At 37.4% G+C, this 19,167-nt stretch overlaps 1 protein-coding gene across 1 annotated transcript in view; it reads right to left on the bottom strand.

The window, feature by feature from the left end:
• Nucleotides 1-19,167, bottom strand: part of LOC101329190 (disintegrin and metalloproteinase domain-containing protein 18) — a 78,479-nt gene that overhangs the window by 18,494 nt on the left and 40,818 nt on the right. Inside the window, exons 13-16 of the mRNA XM_033848807.2 lie at nucleotides 13,659-13,754; nucleotides 11,641-11,839; nucleotides 6,797-6,902; nucleotides 1,108-1,291 (exon numbers count right to left, since the gene is read on the bottom strand). Of these exons, the coding sequence (XP_033704698.2) occupies nucleotides 1,108-1,291; nucleotides 6,797-6,902; nucleotides 11,641-11,839; nucleotides 13,659-13,754 (585 nt within the window). The remainder of the gene's footprint in view (nucleotides 1-1,107; nucleotides 1,292-6,796; nucleotides 6,903-11,640; nucleotides 11,840-13,658; nucleotides 13,755-19,167) is intronic.

The raw sequence follows: 19,167 nt of genomic DNA, 5'->3' as shown, positions 1-19,167 counted from the left end.
AAAAGCATGCTCTATGAAAGGAAAAACTGATAAATTGACATCATGAAAATCAAAAGCTTTTGCTCTGTTAAAGTCTGTGAAGAGGGTACAAAAAAAGCTATAGGAGAAAATATTTGCTTTTCCATATGAGTTTCTCCATCACGTACCTTGCTTCAGCAAAGCAAGCAATCTGAGAAGGCAGGAGAAAGACAGAGAGAGAGAATGCAAAACAGAAGCCACTGTCTTTTTAAAATTAATCTTGTAAGTGACATTCCATAACCCTGCCATATTATCTTTCTCAGAAGCCAGTCACTGTATCCAGAGCACACACAAGGGAAGAGGATTACACTGAGGTGTGAATACCAGGAAGTGGGAGCACTGGAGCATTTTAGAAGCTGTCGACCACAAGAAGCAAGTTTCCAAGGGAATAAAATTGCTGAACTCAGATATAAGAACTAGCTAATTGAGTAACCATTTTAACGTTTTGTTTTATTTTTAATCCAACCAGTAAGTACTAAATGCCATTTACATGAAACACACTGATTTACAACTGCTGCCTTATGTTTTCTGAAACGTGGGCACTCATACTTCCAGACTGACTCACTATGCCTCTGAACCATTTGTGTTCTCCCTTTATTGTTTGACTACATGAATGTATGAGCATCAGCTTGTACATCACTGTAACTGTGGTCTCCCAGTACAGACTTCTTGTTTGGTTCTCCCAAATTCCTCAACACTTATATTTTGACCATACACGTAAGCAGAAGAAATATGAAAGCTCGATTATGTTCCTTTGTGAAGCAGGAAAAATTAAAACCTCAAAATTAGAATTTTATGATTTAAAACCATCAGAATTCAAAGACCTAAAGAAAATCACCTGTCAGTTAGTGGAATCTTGTGCTTAAAAACACATCTTCTCACATTAGGACTGATGACAGATTAACCCAAAAATCAACGTGATTGGATAACTGAGGCTTAGTTTAATCATCTTTTCAATATCACTTGGGAAATAAGTGGCAGCACCAGGTTCAAATCCACTTTGTATGATTGTGATAGTCATCATGGAATATAGTGTCTGATAATTACATAATTTAGCACAGATAAAGATAAGTGAACATGTTTTGTTACCATTTGTGGACCACACACAGTGCCATCAGCCACATAGGCATAATCTCTTCCACCTAATCTCACTGATGACCCAATAGTTATGCATACATGTCCTTGAGTAGATGAATAAACTGCAGATCGAACATCACTTTTGTAAGTAGTATTATGTGGCCAAACACAAGCCAATTTTCCACAAAGAACATCCCTGGAAAGGGAAAGCAAAAAATGTCTTATCGTGTTGTCTTTTAATGAAACAAAGTTTTAAATAAGTATTGTATTACATAAACTGTAATATGTTGTTTAATTGATAGTAAAAAACCAGAAAAATGCCACAATGACATTATTTTATGGTGCACAGCTATATGTGAAACAATTAATTAGCACTGTAGCAGAATTGAAAACTACACACTGAACTCACATGTTCAGACCTGCCTTCATTTCCTATTTTAGAACTCAGTTGGGAAAATTCATCACCTGCTCCCACTTTGCTAAAGCTTGACTAGTCTCCCTATTTCTTACCCAACATTTGTTGACAGTGGCTGACTTCATCTATTTACACTTTGTGTATCTTTTGAGCCCCTTCTGATTATGCTCATGGTACCTGCCATGATCTTTAGTCAGTAAATCTATTTAGTACACAGACACTCCGTTTCAATCCCAGGATTCTTCCAACCTGCTGATATTTCCAGTCATTCTGCACTCCTCTCTTGAGAATTCAGAAACTTTTAGATCCCATTTTTTGGCATAAGCATACCAAAGTTTATTCCATAGACAGTTTATTTAGCCATTTATAATCTATCATTGGGTAGAACGCTGGCTTGTCTAAGAGACTTCCAATAGTCCTAGTTTATGCCCTGGAAAATCATCGATGTCACTTCTTGCACTTGGAATCACTCAAATCTATCAATTCTTATCCTCAGTGGAAACAACGATTCTTAGTTATTGATATGTGTCTGTGGAGCATGCCATTATTATCTCTCCAAAAGCCTTCCCTTTAGAAATTTCATCCACTTGTCCTAAAAGACCATGGGGGGCTTTTTTCTTTTCTTTTCTTTTTTTTTTGCCTTGTGGCTTGCAGGATTTTAGCTCCCAGAGCAGGGATTGAATCCACACCCTCTGCAGTGAAAGCACAGAGTCCTAACCACTGGACCGACAGGGAATTCTCCATGGGGTGGCTCTTTAAAATCACAGGGATTAGCTTAATAGCATCAAGAAGTGAAGATCGAAATGAGAGTGGGATTCAATACCCAAATCTCTTTCCAAGTTTTTCTCCCCTCCAGCTTAATTTTTCTAGGTTTTCCGATTGAAATAATTCTTTTGATGGTTGCTCTATTCTTTTTCTATGGAATATACCTTAAACCAGTTTTGCATGGTAGGCCTTTTTCTAGTCTGGCTATTGAAATACAAACTCTTCCTCCAAAGTCTGTTCTCTCAAAATTTGCATTTATGGTTGAATTCTTGGAATTGGCACAATCTGCTTAAAGCAGATGAATTGAGCTACTGAATTCCAGTCTCATCTAGTGATTTTATTTTGGGAAAATTCATGTACTATTATCATCTCAGATGAAGTCCAGATGAGTCATGCCTGCTAACTTTCACAGTTCCCGCCACCTCTCCTTTTCCTTCTTCCATGGTAGTCTTAGACCAAGGATGACACACATGCCTCTGGCCATCAGAGAGAGATTAAGTGTGGCTGACTTACCACCATCTCCTGTCTCCGTTGGCATCCACTGTGGTGTAACTCAGTCTGCCTGATCACTGGTGCTCTCAGTTGGTATCTAACAAAGTGTGGCTGATTATACTTTGCCTTTTAGAGATAATCAGGGTCTCTTCATGAGATCTCACTTCATTCATTCATTCATTTTGTGATTCCAGAGCTCCTCTTTTAATCCATTAGTCCTCCTGTGTTGGGGCATGTGGGAAATTCCGCATTCTCTGCACGTCATACTTAACCCATAGTAAACTCATGTGGAGGCAGGTGGTGGAGGACACTTAGTCCCGTTGAACTCGACACCTTCTTCGGCCATTTATAATCTTCATAAATGAACCAAGTTGTTTTTCAACCATGCTGAGTGTGGTGCTTACCTAAGGATTTTACAGTTTTTCTGACTATGTCCTGGAGGTTAAAGAAAGTCCTACTTCTCCCTGGATCGCTTGATTTTAACTGAGTCTTTTTATATTCTCTTCCCACTCTCTTAGTTCTTGAATTTGGCTCTGTTACTATTCTTTAAACCACTTCCAGGTATAATCACCAGCAAAAAACGGTACCTATGTGTAAAACTTGATGAGTTTGGGGATAAGGACACGCCCATGAAATTACTAGCATCATCAAGGACATAAACATATCCATCACTTCCCAAAGTTTCCTCCTGCCCTTTGTATTATAATTATTATTATTTTGTGTGTGCTAAGAACAATTAACAAAAGATCTACCCTCTTGGAAAAGTTTAAGTATACAATGACATGTTTTTAAAGCTGTGGGAACTAAGCTATACAGTAGATCTCCAGAACTTATTTATCTGCTACTGTCATTTTCTAGCTTTATTGGGGTATAACTGAAAATAAAATTATGTTATTTAAAGTGTACAAAGTGATGATTTGATACATGTATACATTGTGAAATGATTCACCCCACTGAGTGAATTAGCACATTCTTCATTTCACATATTTATCCCATTTTTGTGTGTGAATATGTTTAAGTTCTGCTCTCTTAGCAAATTTCATTTATACAGTAATTATATAATAATTGTATTGTATAATTATATAACAATTATATAGTGTTATCAACTATAGTCACCTTGTTATACATTAGATCCTCAGGACTTATTCATCTTATAACTGAAAGTTTGTACCCTTTTACCAACTTCTCCCTAGTTTCCACTGGCAACAGATTTTCTACTCTGTGTTTCTACCAGTTCATTATTTTTTATTTTGAATACACATATAGTTGATACTATTCAGTATTTGAGTTTCTCTGTGTGTCTCATCTCACTTAACATACTGCCCCACAGATTCATCCATGTTGTCACAAATGTCAGGATTTCCATCTTTTTTAAAGCTGAATATTCCATTGCCTGTATTCCACATTTTTGATCCATCCATCCCTTGATAGACACTCATTGTTTCCATACTTTGGCTATTGCTGGATCATAAAGTAGTTGTATTTTTAATTTCCATATGTTTTCCATAGTGGCTGTACCAACTTACATTCCCACAAACAGTGTACAAGTGTTCCCTTTTCTTCACATCCTTGCCAGTATTTGTTATCTCTTGTCTTTTGATGATAGCTGTCTCAACAGGTGTGAGGTGATATCTCATTGTGGTTTTGACTTGCATGGTCCTCATCATTAGTGACGTAAAGCACATTTTCATGTACTTCTTGGCCATTTGTATTTTTTTTTTGTGGGGGGGAATGTCTATTTGGGTCCTCTGCCCATTTTTAATAAAGATTATCATTATCATTTTAAAAATATTTTTTGTTATTGATATGTAAGAGTTCCTTGTATGTTTTGGATATTAACCCCTTATTAGATATGTGATTTGCAAATATTGTCTCCCATTCCCTTTCATTTTGTGGATGGTTTCCAGTGCTAAGCAGAAGCTTTTTAGTTTGATGTAGTCCTAGCTGTCTAATTTTTCTTTTGTTGCTTTTGCTTTTGGTGCCTATCCAAAAAATCATTGCCAAGACCAATGTCAAGGAGCTTATCTCCTATATTTTCTTCTAGGAGTTTTACAGGTCTTACATTCAAGTGTTTTTTATCTTCCACTTTGAGATGATTGTTGTATATGGTATAAGACAGAGGTCCAGTTCAACTTTTTTTTTTTCCTGTGGCAATACAGTTTTCCCTACACCATTTATTGGAAAGTCTATTCTTTCCCCATTTTATAATCTTCACCCCTTTGTTGAAAATTAATTCACTGTGTATGTATGTGTTTGTTTCTAGGCTATTCTGTTTCATTGATATATCTCAGTTTTATGCCAGTATAATGCTCTTTTGATTATTACAGCTGTATTATATTAAATAGAAGTGACAAGAGAAGGCATTATTGTCTTTTTCTTAATCTTAGGGGTAATACTCCCAGCTGTTATTGTTAAGTACACTATTAACTGTGGGTTTGCCATATATAACTTTCATTATGTCAAGGTACAGTCTTTCTACTCTAATATGTTGAGAGTTATTATAACGAAAGGACGTTGAATTTTTCTAATGCTTTTTCTGTACCTACTGAGATGACCATATGATTTTTATCCTTCATTTTATTAATGTGGTGTATCACATTCATTGATGTCTGGATATTGAACCATCCTTGCAACCCTGGGATATTTCCCACTGGATCATGGTGTATGTTCCTTTCGAAGTACTGTTAAATTTTTTATTTAAAAAAAATTTTCTTTGCATCTATGTTCATCAGGGATATTATTTCTCTTCCTGTTATGTCCTTGTCTGTCTTTGGTATTAGGGTAATACTAGCCTTGTAAAATGAGTTTGGAAGTGTTCTTTTCTAGTTTTTGGAAGACTTTCACAAGAATTTGTTAATTCTTTTTTTAAATGTTCGGTAGAATTCCCCAGTGGACTTGTTTGTTGGGAGGTTTTCAATTGCCAGTTCAATCACCTTATTTGCTATTGGTCTGTTCAGATTGTCTGTCTAGTACATATAGGATACTCCAGTATTTCTCCCTACAGGGAAAAACTGGGTAATGGGCATTTTTGCCTGCTTCTTATGTACCGGGCCTGGGGGTATAGCAGCAGAGTGTATGTGTAGGGGTGTTCCTGTGTCCATTAAGAAGTGCTTTGATTTCTACAATAAATGGGACTCTAATGGAAGTGCCATTGATTAACAGTGCCAACCTGTTTGGAAGCCTGTTTCTTGGGTGTTAACTGCAAAAGCTGTGGTGCAGACATGTGTACAAGCTTCCAGCAGAAGATACTGGTGATTTGAATTAGGCTACAGGGAGATGCTGGAGGAGGAGGCTGCTGGCACTCCTGGTCCCTGGGCAGGATCAAAGGCAGGCCTTAGAAGCTTTTTAACTTAGAAGGCTGATTCTCAGTCAATACCTTTTAAAGCATGCACACAGAGCCCTTTCCAGGTAAGACTGGAGATGGGCATTTTTGTCTGCTCCTTCTGTGCTGAACCCTGAGGGCATATTTATGAATGGAAGTCCCTTTGGCTATCAGAGTAAGATGACTTGGGGATCTGACCCTCAGGCAGCAGTGCAAAAGCTGGGGTGTAGAAATGTGTACAAGTTCTTTATAGGGAGATAGTGGTGACTTGGAGTGGGCTACAAAGAGATTGCAGGGAAAGTGTCTATCAGTTTCTCGAGTCTCTGGGGAAGACTGCAGTCAGCTCCTAGATGTGTGCTAACTTAGAAACCTAACCTTCAGGTAGCAACTTTCTTAGTATGCAGATGGAAGCCTTTCAGGGAAAGACTAGGAGATGGGTGATTTCATCTGTTCCCTCTGCACTGAGCCCACTTTCTACCTTCAGTAAGAAACATTAAATTTCTCTTAGTCTAGTCTCCTTACTAACACACTAGTAGGGAAAAAAATAAGAAAAAGGAGAACTGAGTTGGATAGAAGGAAAATATACATAATGTTATTTGAAAATATTCTCCAGATATACGATTTACGTCCATTACTATTTAGTGTCTCTTGACAAGAAATATATAATTTTTATAACTCAATGAAACAATCATTTTCTATATACATACTTCTGTTCACAAGGTAATGGTTGGGAGTTTTTAAAACCACAGTTTCCAAGACTATTACGCAGAGAATTAACTTCTTCAAAACAGGCAAATGGAGCACCTTGAGCACCTTAAAATGAAAATATGTCCTAAATTATTATTCTCGATGCCAATAAAACATTTGTCGATAAAATACTAATGAAACTCATTGCATAAGCAAAAAAAGTCATGGTCTTGATCATGCTATTTTTTTTTTTTTTTGTCCCTGTGTGTTCCCTGTCAATGCAAGTGGAAAGAAACAATTGTCTTATCTGACAGAAAATAGAAAATTATTATATCTATTGTAGTAAATTATGTTATGGTTAAAAATAATTTGCTGACCCCTCCCTGTGGGAATGCATCCTTCCTAGTCCAATGTACGTACAGGCTTGACCTGTAACTTACTCTGCTTAATGAAATGAGAGATTTGAGATGTCAGTTGGGGCAAAACCGTCAGAACTAGTAGATTGAGTGCCATATTCTCTTTTTCTTCTCTGATGGGGGACAAGCAATGTTTCAAGTAGAGGCTCATCAGTCAGTCTGGGTGTCATAGTGAAGAGTAAGTGTATTAGATATGGAAATCGCAGAGGTTTGAGGTTCATTTCCATTTCAACAAACACAGGAATTGGTATGTAGATGTGTAATTCTACTGCAAAATATGCCTAAAATGTGGCATTGTAGTTGAAGCCTGGCAGCAGGGGGCAAGAAGGAGAGTAATGCACGCTGTGCAATGCTGAAACTTCTGGAGAATGTGTCTTGGTTACTCCTGGCTGAATGTGACCAGATGGTACAAATACTCAAGAGAGAGATAAGGGAAACTCAGATAAGAATCAGTTATTTCAGAAACGGTAATAAAAAGAAATAGAGAAAGTTCAGAAATGTGTCCACCCTACAGGCATTGGGTTGGAGGATGACGGATGCTGGCTGCTGTAACCTGGCTAAGTCATTGTGTCTATGTGATTGTTCTGTGTCTAATCCACGGTGGGTGCTTCTCTGGTGGGTATTAACCTGGTGGATTAATACAAAGATCTTCACATGTTTTGTTCATGTCCATGTGTCTATCCACTTACTTCTATCCCAGAACTCTTGGCTCTAATCTTCCAATCTTCCAACATCCAGGCTTCCCACCGGCCTGCTTGGCCCTTTGTCACTGTCCACGGGTACCCCTCTAATCCAAACTCTGGCCATTTCTCCTTCATGGGAAACGGATGATCACGTGGTCAAAATCTTTTAAGGCATCCTCCCAAGTGAGGCTGCAGTGTGGCTACTGTCTTTTTTCAACTTATAACCAGTACTGAGCCAACACACCTGTATAAACAAGGCTGGGCTTGTTCCTCCTGCGTCTGCTGCTCATAATGAGAGCCCATGTATCTGCTGGTCAGAGCCGAGGAAGAAGCAAAGGTGGAAGAGGGTAGAAAGACATACTGATCTAGATTTCCTGTTCATGAATTTGTCTTCTGCCCTCTCTTTTTCCTGAGCTTGAATCCAGATGAACGAACGACTTCTACCTATTGAACCATCTAACTCAGTGGATTTGACATAACTGAGCTTACGATGCATAGTTCTCAACAATTGGTCACTTGATGTCCGAAAACCAGGTTTTTTACCTCTACAGGGGCCAGTAGTGTGCCCAGAGCTGTTCTGTCAAATTGGTATAATTTTCCAGTTTAGACGGCACAGCTCTGCTCTAGAACCCCAGGGAACTGCATTGCTATTCTCCCGAGAGGCCTGGTAGAAGCCCCACACGGCATTTTTCTTTTTCTCATAACCCACACTTCTGGTATTGGATTTCTCTGTTTTATGATTAAAAATGCAGGGCTGTCTGCACTGCAGCTTGGATATGCTGCAGAGGCCTTTCCTGTTTTTACCTCCCTCGATTTTAGCAATGTTTCAGGCCAACCGGTAAATGGAATCAAGCGGTACTTCCCCATCTACTGCCTCTAGAACCCACAGAGGCCTACCAGGCACTGGACTTGTTTCTCTGTCATATGAAATGCAAGATACATACAGTCCGTCTTCTACTTTGTAGAGGGTGTCAGGTCATGCCTCTGATCACTGGACTCCTAAAATTTTACTGATGTGATGGGTTCCTAAATATTTCTTGAGTCTTATCCCCTGCCCCTCGTAGTACATGCATTTTACTTAGTCCTCCAACATTCTAGCTACACTTTGCTTATTTAGCCGGGTTAATACAAGAATCAATGATAAGGTGGATCAAAGTGACATTTTCTGGGATGTCCAAATCTCTTCAACTACATTATGACTGAAGGCAGGAGAGAGTAAACACAGCCCTGGAGCAAAACCCTAAATTAAAGACATGTGAATTCCATGTGAACGCAAACTGTTTCTAATTCTCTTTTCAGATAGGAAAAGGAAAGAATATATCTGCCAAGTCAATGGCTATGCTCCTACCACATAGTGGAGGTCACGCTGATCTGCTCCAGCACGGACACCACACCGGCAGCGTGGGTGCGTTACTTAATCTACTACTTGCCTGCGTTTGCAGTAGATTACTATTATCTTCCAGGGACCATCTGTTTTCTGCAGGGTCAACTTAATGACCCACTGGGTCATTAAATGTAGATATTATATAGCCAACCACGTCTGCATCCTTTAGATCTTTAAGGGAAGCAATAACTCCTGGAAAGGCTACCTCCGTGGCCTCACCAAACAGACCAAGGAGCTAGGTATGGCACTGCACAAACTACCATCATGTCAACACCAATGGTACACTCTAGGACTGAGAAAGGATTACCAAACGGACTTGTGGACCTGGTGGACCCATTATAAGCTGAAACTTGGCACGGACTCTATTTGTTCTCTGAGCCTTCAAAGTCCCTGCTCTCACAGAGAGACCATGATGAAACTGGGTTTCCAGGTACACATGCCAAATCGGACCTTGTCCACCAGTTTCCAAAATGCTTGGTTATTTCCCTTTCCCCAGTGAACAAACCCCTGATTAAATGGTTGTCGGTCCCATTTGGGGGTGCACTAGGAGAACTGTTCACATGTATATTTGCCAAAGTGTTGTGTGGTTTTCCTTCTGGGCCTTTTAGTGCCCATTCAGTCAATGGTTCTGAAAACTGGCAAAGACAAATAACATTTTCAAATACAAATGAGCATCGAAAAAGCAAAAAACAAGAAACAACCAAATAAAAAGTAACATCCTAAAAGCACAGCATACAGAAAATCGCACTGACCTGTCATTTATGAGAGATCATAGCTCTGCAGCTCTGGCTGAAATTTGGTTAAGTCAACTTAATCTGAAACTTGTTACTAAAGACAAGTTTCAAATAATTAGAAAGACGATACGAATCACATACCATGTATTTGGTACAGACTATGAACCTTGTATTACAGCTGGGCAAATAACTGAACTTTGGTGTTATACTACCTTTACTCAATTAGCAAATGATTATATTTGAACGTCAGTAATTTTGATCTATTCAAATTTAATTTAATTCTTCTAAAAATACAAAATCATGTTGGAGTGTTATGAATAATGACTGTCTAAAAAGCAAGCATATATGCATGAGCTTTTGAGTCAGTCTCAAAAACTGTTTAAAAAGCAAAATATAAAAATGAATTTTGATCAGTTGCCTAAGACTACTGTTATCCTAGCAGTTCTTCCGTGAGGAAATATGATTATATGTGAATGAAATTCACTCTGAACTTTTAAAGTTTCAGGCCATTAAAATTAGATTATGAATGTGTAAAATAAAAGGAAATGAAGTAAACTTTCAGAATCTACTGACTTGCCATTCCAATCTCTATATACATAAATACAGCTCCTAATTTGAGCTGTAAACATGGATTTTTGCCCAGGTAGCTAAAACCAAAAATCAAATCATGAGGAAAGGAATGTACAATATTATCCTGGACAATCTGAAACACTCCTACAAAAACTAACCTTTTTTCATTCCAAGTTAATCTTTATTGACCTTGTGATTCAGGTTTTTCCACTTCTAGAGTTGTGTGATATGTATTATTTCCTACAGAGGGATCCAAATTTAAGGCAAAAGAAATATGTAAGACAGGCCCCTCCAAGCCTCCGCCCAGGTGCCCTGGGACCTGGCACCTCCCATCAGGGGGCCAACGCCAGACCCAGGACCCCACAGGCCTTGCAGTCCACCCAGAGGGTACCCTTTGAGCATACAGCTCTGGAGAACAGAAGGGAGTGTGCTGCTGGGCCCCAGAGAAAGTGTGTGACAAAATGTAACAGCCCACCTAATACATAGAAATAAAAACAGAGAATCAGGCAAAATGAGGCAAAGAAGGAATATGTTCCCCCAGAAGAAGAACAAAACTAAGTGGAGATAAGCAGTCTTCTTGATAAAGAGTTCAAGGTAATGATCATATTAATACTAATATTAATTTTAACACTTAACTTTGTGTTGGAAAACTGTCAAGTCACAGTGGAAGATAATGTTTCTAAAACTCAAATTTTTAGTTGAAAGTCTGAGTTTTACCCTTGGCAACAAATTCTGCCAGTTGTTTTCCTTGAAGTCACAGGCTCACCTCACTCATTTTTGATAAAGTGTCTGCCAAACACCCAACTCTTATAAACACAGTTTGTCTCAATTATTATTTTAAGTAAAAATGGTGTTCCATGACACAAGTGGCTAGTTCAGCTCACAAATCAACCAGTTGCACAGGTGCTTTACCACATCCTCCCGTACGCAACAGACGCGCTTTATGTATCCTTCCCACCTATCACGCAGAATATTAAGACGATAAGATGTACTCAGAACTGAGGCCTAATAAAATTACTAATTTCTACTGCTTCATCAAAGACAAGAAAAAGAGAAATATATAAGAAAGAGCGATACCTTTTCCAAATATCTTGGCACACTGGTTATCGGTAGTTTGGCATCGTCCATTGTAACAGTATGCAGTTCCCAACCTGCACAACTGGCCGTTCATTGCATATGTGTCAGGAATGCAATCACTGGAAGTCCCATTGCAATACTCGGTAAAATCACACTCTTGATCGACACTTTTTCTACAGGGAGTGCCTGCTGCTGATATCTAGGAGGAAAATGAAAATCATGTTCTGTGAATGGCTATTCTCAATTACTTACTGAAGAGAAAATGAGATGTGTCTGATTATTGATACCTGAGGGAATAACAGAGACCGAAGGCTGAGTAGGAAAAGGCAGGTGCAGTATTCATGATGAAGCCTGAAGAAAAGTAACTGTCTCAAAGGACAAAAGGACCCCTCCAACAGAGCTCTGTGTTCTACATTGAGAGGCCGTCAGACTAACCAGCATTTGGAGGGAGACTACACAGATTAGTTTAAACATACTTGTTCCTCAAAATTGGAGCAACATTGCCTCTACCATTTTCTTCTTGGAGAGACCCAGGAGACAAACTAGCGGGTTTCATACACACTACTATATTTAAAATGGATAACCAACAAGGACCTACTGTATAGCACAGGGAACTCAGCTCAATGTTCTACACTAACCTAAATGGGAAAAGGATTTGAAAAATTTACTAGAACTGGAATTAAAATATTTTGCATTATGGAACTTGCTTTCTTATCCAAACATATGTCTTGAAGATCATATCATATATATGTATATATTTTTTTTTTTTGCGGTACGCGGGCCTCTCATTGCTGTGGCCTCTCTCGTTGCGGAGCACAGGCTCCAGACACGCAGGCCCAGCGGCCATGGCTCACGAGCCCAGCCGCTCCGCGGCATGTGGGATCCTCCCGGACCGGGGCACAAACCCATGTCCCCTGCATCGGCAGGTGGACTCTCAACCACTGCGCCACCAGGGAAGCCCCCGAAGATAATATCATATTATTGCATGCAATTTAGCCTGCATTTATTAACTCTTGTACAATATACAATAATTTATGTAAACATTCCCATACCAGTAAATATTAAGTTTGCCTTTATGGTTTGCTATTGCAAATAATCCTGAAATTAATATATTTTTCCTGAGCTTTCCACACATGGTCATGTTTCTAGGGTATATACATAAGAGAGAAACTCATGATGATGAATTAACTTGATAATTTATACTCTATTCAAAGATATGCAAAAATTGCTCAGGAAACGGATTATAACAATTCAAAATTCCACAAACACTGTGCAGAAAAGAGCTCTATCCCCATTTCTTAGACAATATCTGGCATTGTTGTTTTTAAGATTGCCATTTGGATGACACTGCGTTATCATTTTTATTTATGTTTATCTTAATTACTGCAGACGATCAGTGAACACATTGCAATTCTACTTTTCATTGTTGTAAATTGCCTGGGCACTCCCTTTGCCTGTGTGCGTGTGTGTGTGTGTGCGTGTGTGTGTGTGTGTGCGCGTGCGTGCGTGTGTGCGTGCGTGCGTGTGTGTGCGTTGTGTGCGTGTGTGTGTGCGTGTGTGTGCGTGTGCGTGTGTGTGTGTGCGCGCGTGTGTGTGTGTGTGTGGTGTGCGATTCGACTTTTACTTATTAATGTGTGAGGGTTCTTTGCATATTCTCTATGTTACACATTTTGTTGGCTATACATGTTATATCTTTTTAGTTAGTCATTTACCATTTATTTTACTTTACAATTGCATGGAGAGTTGTTTTTTTTTTTTGTATAGCAGTGTATATGTTTATTCTACTCTTTATCTGATAAATTAGAAGATGGTAAACTGTGGTTTCAACATAATAGAATAATCAGTACTAATCTGAGATGCCTTCTCTATCTCATCGTAGGTGTCCTTATATACCTGTGGTTGTTTATGCACTCTTTACTTTGTTCCCCTGAATTATTTCTAGAGTCCTTCTATCAATTCAATTAATATAGCCTTCTATTATCACAGTTCAATTTCCAACATAAATGTTGGAAACTTACCTCACATTTTGATGTACAGCATGATCCAGAACCACATTTTACTGAGCCTTTCAGTTTACATGTATTATAATCACAGCAGTCCTTAAACTGACAATCCTAAAATTTCATAAGAAGAAATGCTATTTTAGTTCAACCACTTAACAGTTCTTGTTTCTCAGCGTCTACTTAATACTCTCTTGTGTTCAACTTTTCAACTACACATATACTTATATTCAGTGAAGCTTTACTATTTTACTATTTCTAGAATACCCAAAGGCACATACAACTATAAGAACTAAATAAATAACATCTAAAATAGTAGTTGATTGAAAAAAAATTTTAAAAATAAAAAAATAAAAAATAAATAAAATAAAATAGTAGTTGATCATTTACATTTACTACCGAAAATATTTGGTAATTAATTCATAAATTGCCAACATGGAAATATATCATCTGAATTCCTAAGAGAAAACTAACCCCAATTGTCTTTTTAGTAACTTGTTTAGTAAAGTTTCTCTTTGTGAATAAATAAAGCTAAAGTAGAGTTAGGCAATATATATAATAAAAATGCATTTAATATAGTAATCATGTGCCATGTTTTACTACAATGGAAATTAAAAAAGGATATGTCTACATATGTATTTTTACAAGGTAAACGGCAGTTAGCTGTTACTCAAATTAGGTGATAATTTAAATAAAGTTAACAAACCAAATTTTTTTTTAAGATGTTGGGGATAGGAGTTTATTAATTAATTAATTTATTTTTGCTGTGTTGGGTCTTCGTTTCTGTGCGAGGGCTTTCTCTAGCTGTGGCAAGCGGGCGCCACTCTTCATCGCAGTGCACGGGCCTCTCACTATCGCGGCCTCTCTTGTTGCGGAGCCCAGGCTCCAGACGCGCAGGCTCAGTAGTTGTGGCTCACGGGCCTAGTTGTTCCGCGGAGTGTGGGATCCTCCCAGACCAGGGCTCGAACCCGTGTCCCCTGCATTAGCAGGCAGACTCTCAACCACTGCGCCACCAGGGAAGCCCCAAACCAAATATTTTTTCATGTAAATACATTGCATTTATACAATTCTTTAATATTTTTATATTCTTAAAACTTTTAAAAATCAAATATTTTCCATTTTCTCAAAAATCTGTTTCAAAGATATTGTCCTTAATAGAAGGTAAGATTCTTCTTCATTTAAAATTTTCCAAATGTTTCCAATTTTTCACATGTTTATGTGAATAGCTATGTATTTATAAATATTCCCATTATAGAAATAACATAGAATATATGGAGTAAAAGTTGAAGCTGTGGTTATGCCCCACAGATTCTCCAGGGGTAATCACTGTGTATATTTCAGTGTTTAATGTTCCAAAGTCCAATATCACTATATGAGTGGATGTGTGTGTATATATTCTTTCATGAAAAGTAAACCAGGGTGCAAGCCCAAACACGTTTATCAAGACTTATTATGAGCAATCAGTTTAATTTATAACAAGGTAACTGGGAAATGGTGTCTCATTTTTTATTATTATTTCTCTGATTACTAGTGCATTTGAACATGAATTTGCATTTTGTACAATTTTATTTATGAATTAAGTAATCACCACACAATTTTCACCATTTTGCATAGGGATTTTTGTTTGTTTTCCTCTTTTCCCTTTAAATAGTAGGAGCAGCTTTCTTATAATCTCCAATTACCTTTTTTCTCTTCTATATGTTGAGAACATTTCTTTGTAGTCTATTGTTGATCTTATTCGTGGTGTCTGTCATTTTCTGTAATTTGTAACATTCTTCTTCCTTTATGACTATGGGGCTTTATGTCTCATCACCAAGACCTCCATTATGCCAAGACTATAAAATATTACCAATACTTGTATTTTATTGCTTTTTAAAACTTATAGATATTTTTTGTATTTTTTTGTATTCCTCTATATTTTGTGGAGTATTTACTCCAGTATTTATTACTAGTCACCTTATTTGTGAATACAGGAACAAATAAATGTACACACCTGCATGTGTGTGTGTCAGTGCAAAAACAGAGCTTCCACTTGTGTAAAATGGGGGATATTTATGAAGACATAGGTGTGAATGCCATTCTGCCAAAAACTACCTGGAACACATCTGAGTTGAAAAAGTTGCATTTATTACTAGTTTCCGGAAAGGAAAACACACACCATGGGGAACTTTATATACCTCAGTGAAAGGATCTAATTATAGAATCTGGGCTCCTTTTAGGTGATTTGGGGAGGGTTTAAGGAATCTAGACTTTGCTAGACTAGATACTGTCAGAAACCAGGGGTTCATCTATAGTTGGGTACCTTAATAATTCTTATCTAGACGAAGAAAGACTGTACTGATGCTAGGGTTGAAATTGGTAAAGGAATTATTCCTATTAGCCAGGAAAGGATGGTGTTTGGTCATTATTGTGACTTGGACAATTTTCAGGTTTTACCGTCCTCAGACATAAAGTGAATGCCCTTGCTTAAAGAGTGGCCTTGCATTTTTTCCTTCATCCATTACGGTTACAGATGTTGACCTTGTATACAATTGTTTATTTTCAAAAGGAGAACATTGCAGCCTGTCTGTGAATGCCAGGCCAGCTCTTAGCAACACAGAGGCCCAGCTGATAATAGGTCAGATCCTACATGTCAAGGATTATTTCTCCCTTACTCATACGGAATGCTTTGGATTTATAGATAAACCCTTATGACATTAACTATTTCCACCCTGGAAATAAAATGTCATATATCTATATAACTTTTTTTTTTTTTTTTGCGGTACGTGGGCCTCTCACTGTTGTGGCCTCTCCCATTGCGGAGCACAAGCTCAGCGGCCATGGCTCACAGGCCCAGCCGCTCCGCGGCATATGGGATCTTCCCGAACAGGGGCACGAACCCGTGTCCCCTGCATCGGCAGGCGGACTCTCAACCACTGCGCCACCAGGGAAGCCCTCTATATAACTTTTACATATTTAGAGAGTTAAATCAATTGATAGATATAAATGCTGATATATAAATAGATAGAGATGTATAGATGGCCCAGTACCACAGTGAATGAAATTAAACAGCCTTGCAGTATGTTCTGATATTTTGTAATGCAAAATTATCCCCAAGTCAATTCTTTTTCTAAAAAGTTCCTTTGTAGTTATCTACAAGAATCTAAAAGAAAACAAACAAATGTACATAAAACAGAAACATACTCACAGATACAGAGAACAAACTAGTGGTCACCAGCTGGGAAAAGGAAGGGGAGGAGGGGCAAGATAGGGGGATTAAGAGATACAAACTACTATGTATAAAATAAATAAGCAACAAGGATATATTGCATAGCATAAAGAAATATAGCCATTATTTTTTAATAACTTTAAATGGAGTACAATTTATAAAAATACTGAAAAATCAGAAAGTCCTTTTGTATTCTTCCTTAGTTCTCTTTCAGAAAAACTTTTGAATAAACCTTCCAAGTAACTTTATTCCTAATGGGGTATTCTAAATATACCAGAGTCAATCTTCACCCACTCACACACATCCTATGTTATTATAAAGATAATTACATTATACATGCATTCATTCAATCAATAAGTATTTGTTGAGTGTGGAGTATACATCAGACACTATTCTATGTGCTGGTGATGCAGCAATAATCAAGCCGTAGACTATCTATTCACTTTGTTATTTTGTTGTTGTTGTTCTTTTGCCAATGCCACCTGGTGTGTGTGTGTGTGTGTATTTAATTTGCTATGGATGATTACTGTTCCAAATTATTAAAATATTCATGCACTTGGTTAATTTTTATTTCTAGATGAAATTTAGGATCTGCTTTTGCAGAAGAGTAGTTCAATTTGGGTTAAAAGGGGCATGTTGGTGGGGATTTAATAAAGAATGAATTGGATGTAGTTTGACTTTAAAAGAAATAGCTATCTATTTATTCCAATTTCCATGTGTCTTTCAGTTTTGTTAAATCATTTATACCTTTGAAGTCCTGGAAAGAACTTATTAACTTTATTCCTATTTGTTACATAGTTTTTATTTTCTTAAGAGTGTAGTAAACTTGCCTTTTTAATTTCATTCTCTATTTATTGACTTTTAAAAAATAAAGACTATTATTTTTGTCTTAGGTATTCCACTACTGTATTCCAAGCGCAACATTTTTCTTTATTGTCAAATATAATGGATCTACTTCTAATGATTCATTATTATGTATTAAATTTCTTATAAATTACTGGTAGAAAGTTTCTTCAAATTAATGATATTAAGTTTTATTCTGAAGCACGTTTTTGAGGAAGGAGTATTTAGTGTTATAGATTCTTCCTCAATTAGTTGTGATAACGATATGTTTTTTCTTTGTTTAGTATAATAATCCCATGAATAAATTAATTTATTAGCATTCTTCAGAATAAACCTCATTTGGGCATACTTTTCTTTTGATTATACTTGTGGATTTACCTGTTAATATTTATCATAGGAAACTTGCATCTATGTTTGTTACACTAGACCATAGTGTGTGTTTGTGTGTGTGACTTTGTGATGCTGAATTTTTCTTTACTACTAAAATTAGTTGAAAATTGTATGTTTATTATCTGCCAACTAGTTCAAATCAGACGCTGTCCACATGTGGTTGGTAGACCTCAGGAGGTCTCTAAGATATTTTTAGTGGGTCTATAAGGTCAAAAAGTTTCTTAATAGTAATTAGACTTTATTTGCCTTTTATATTGTGCCGACATTTGCACTGATCAGGTAAAAGCAATAGTGGATAAAACTGCTGGTGCTCTAGTTTGAATCAAAGCTAGTGGTCATTATATTATTCACCGTCATGCACTCTAAAAAAAAACAGTTTCATTTAAGAATACCTTTGGTAAAGCTGTAAAAAATTACTAATTTGCTAAATTTTTTTTTTTTTTTTTTTCCGATACGCGGGCCTCTCACTGTTGTGGCCTCTCCCGTTGCTGAGCACAGGCTCCGGACGCACAGGCTCAGTGGCCATGGCTCACGGGCCCAGCCGCTCCGCAGCATGTGGGATCCTCCCGGACTGGGGCATGAACCCGTGTCCCCTGCATCTGCAGGCGGACTCTCAACCACTGCGCCACCAGGGAAGCCCTAATTTGCTATATTTTATCATTTGAATACTCCCTTAATATTGTGACAAATGGAGAGCATGCATAAGCTCTTTTCATGCATAACCACAGTATCTTCTCAATTACTACAGATTCTCAAGGAAAACACTGATGTGATTGTTTGAATTACAGACCGAATAGTCACATTTACCATAGAAAACAAGTTTTTATATGAAAGAACAACTTACAGACAAACCGTGGTTATTCAGGTTTGGGTATTTGGCAGACGTTTTCTTAAAAGTGAATGAGGTATGCCTGTTACTTCAAGGAAAACAACTGAATTTGAATCTTTCAAGTGAAAATTAGAATTTTGGAAAACTTTTACCCATCGACAGAGACTTTATTTTCCCATTACTTTTCTGACGATATTAGTGATGATATTAATGAATATAAGATTATGGTATATCATAATGAAATATGTCAACATTTA

Source organism: Tursiops truncatus, chromosome 21 (genome assembly GCF_011762595.2).
Source record: "Tursiops truncatus isolate mTurTru1 chromosome 21, mTurTru1.mat.Y, whole genome shotgun sequence".
Classification (NCBI taxonomy): domain Eukaryota; kingdom Metazoa; phylum Chordata; class Mammalia; order Artiodactyla; family Delphinidae; genus Tursiops; species Tursiops truncatus.
This window is presented reverse-complemented; position numbering and strand designations above follow the sequence as displayed.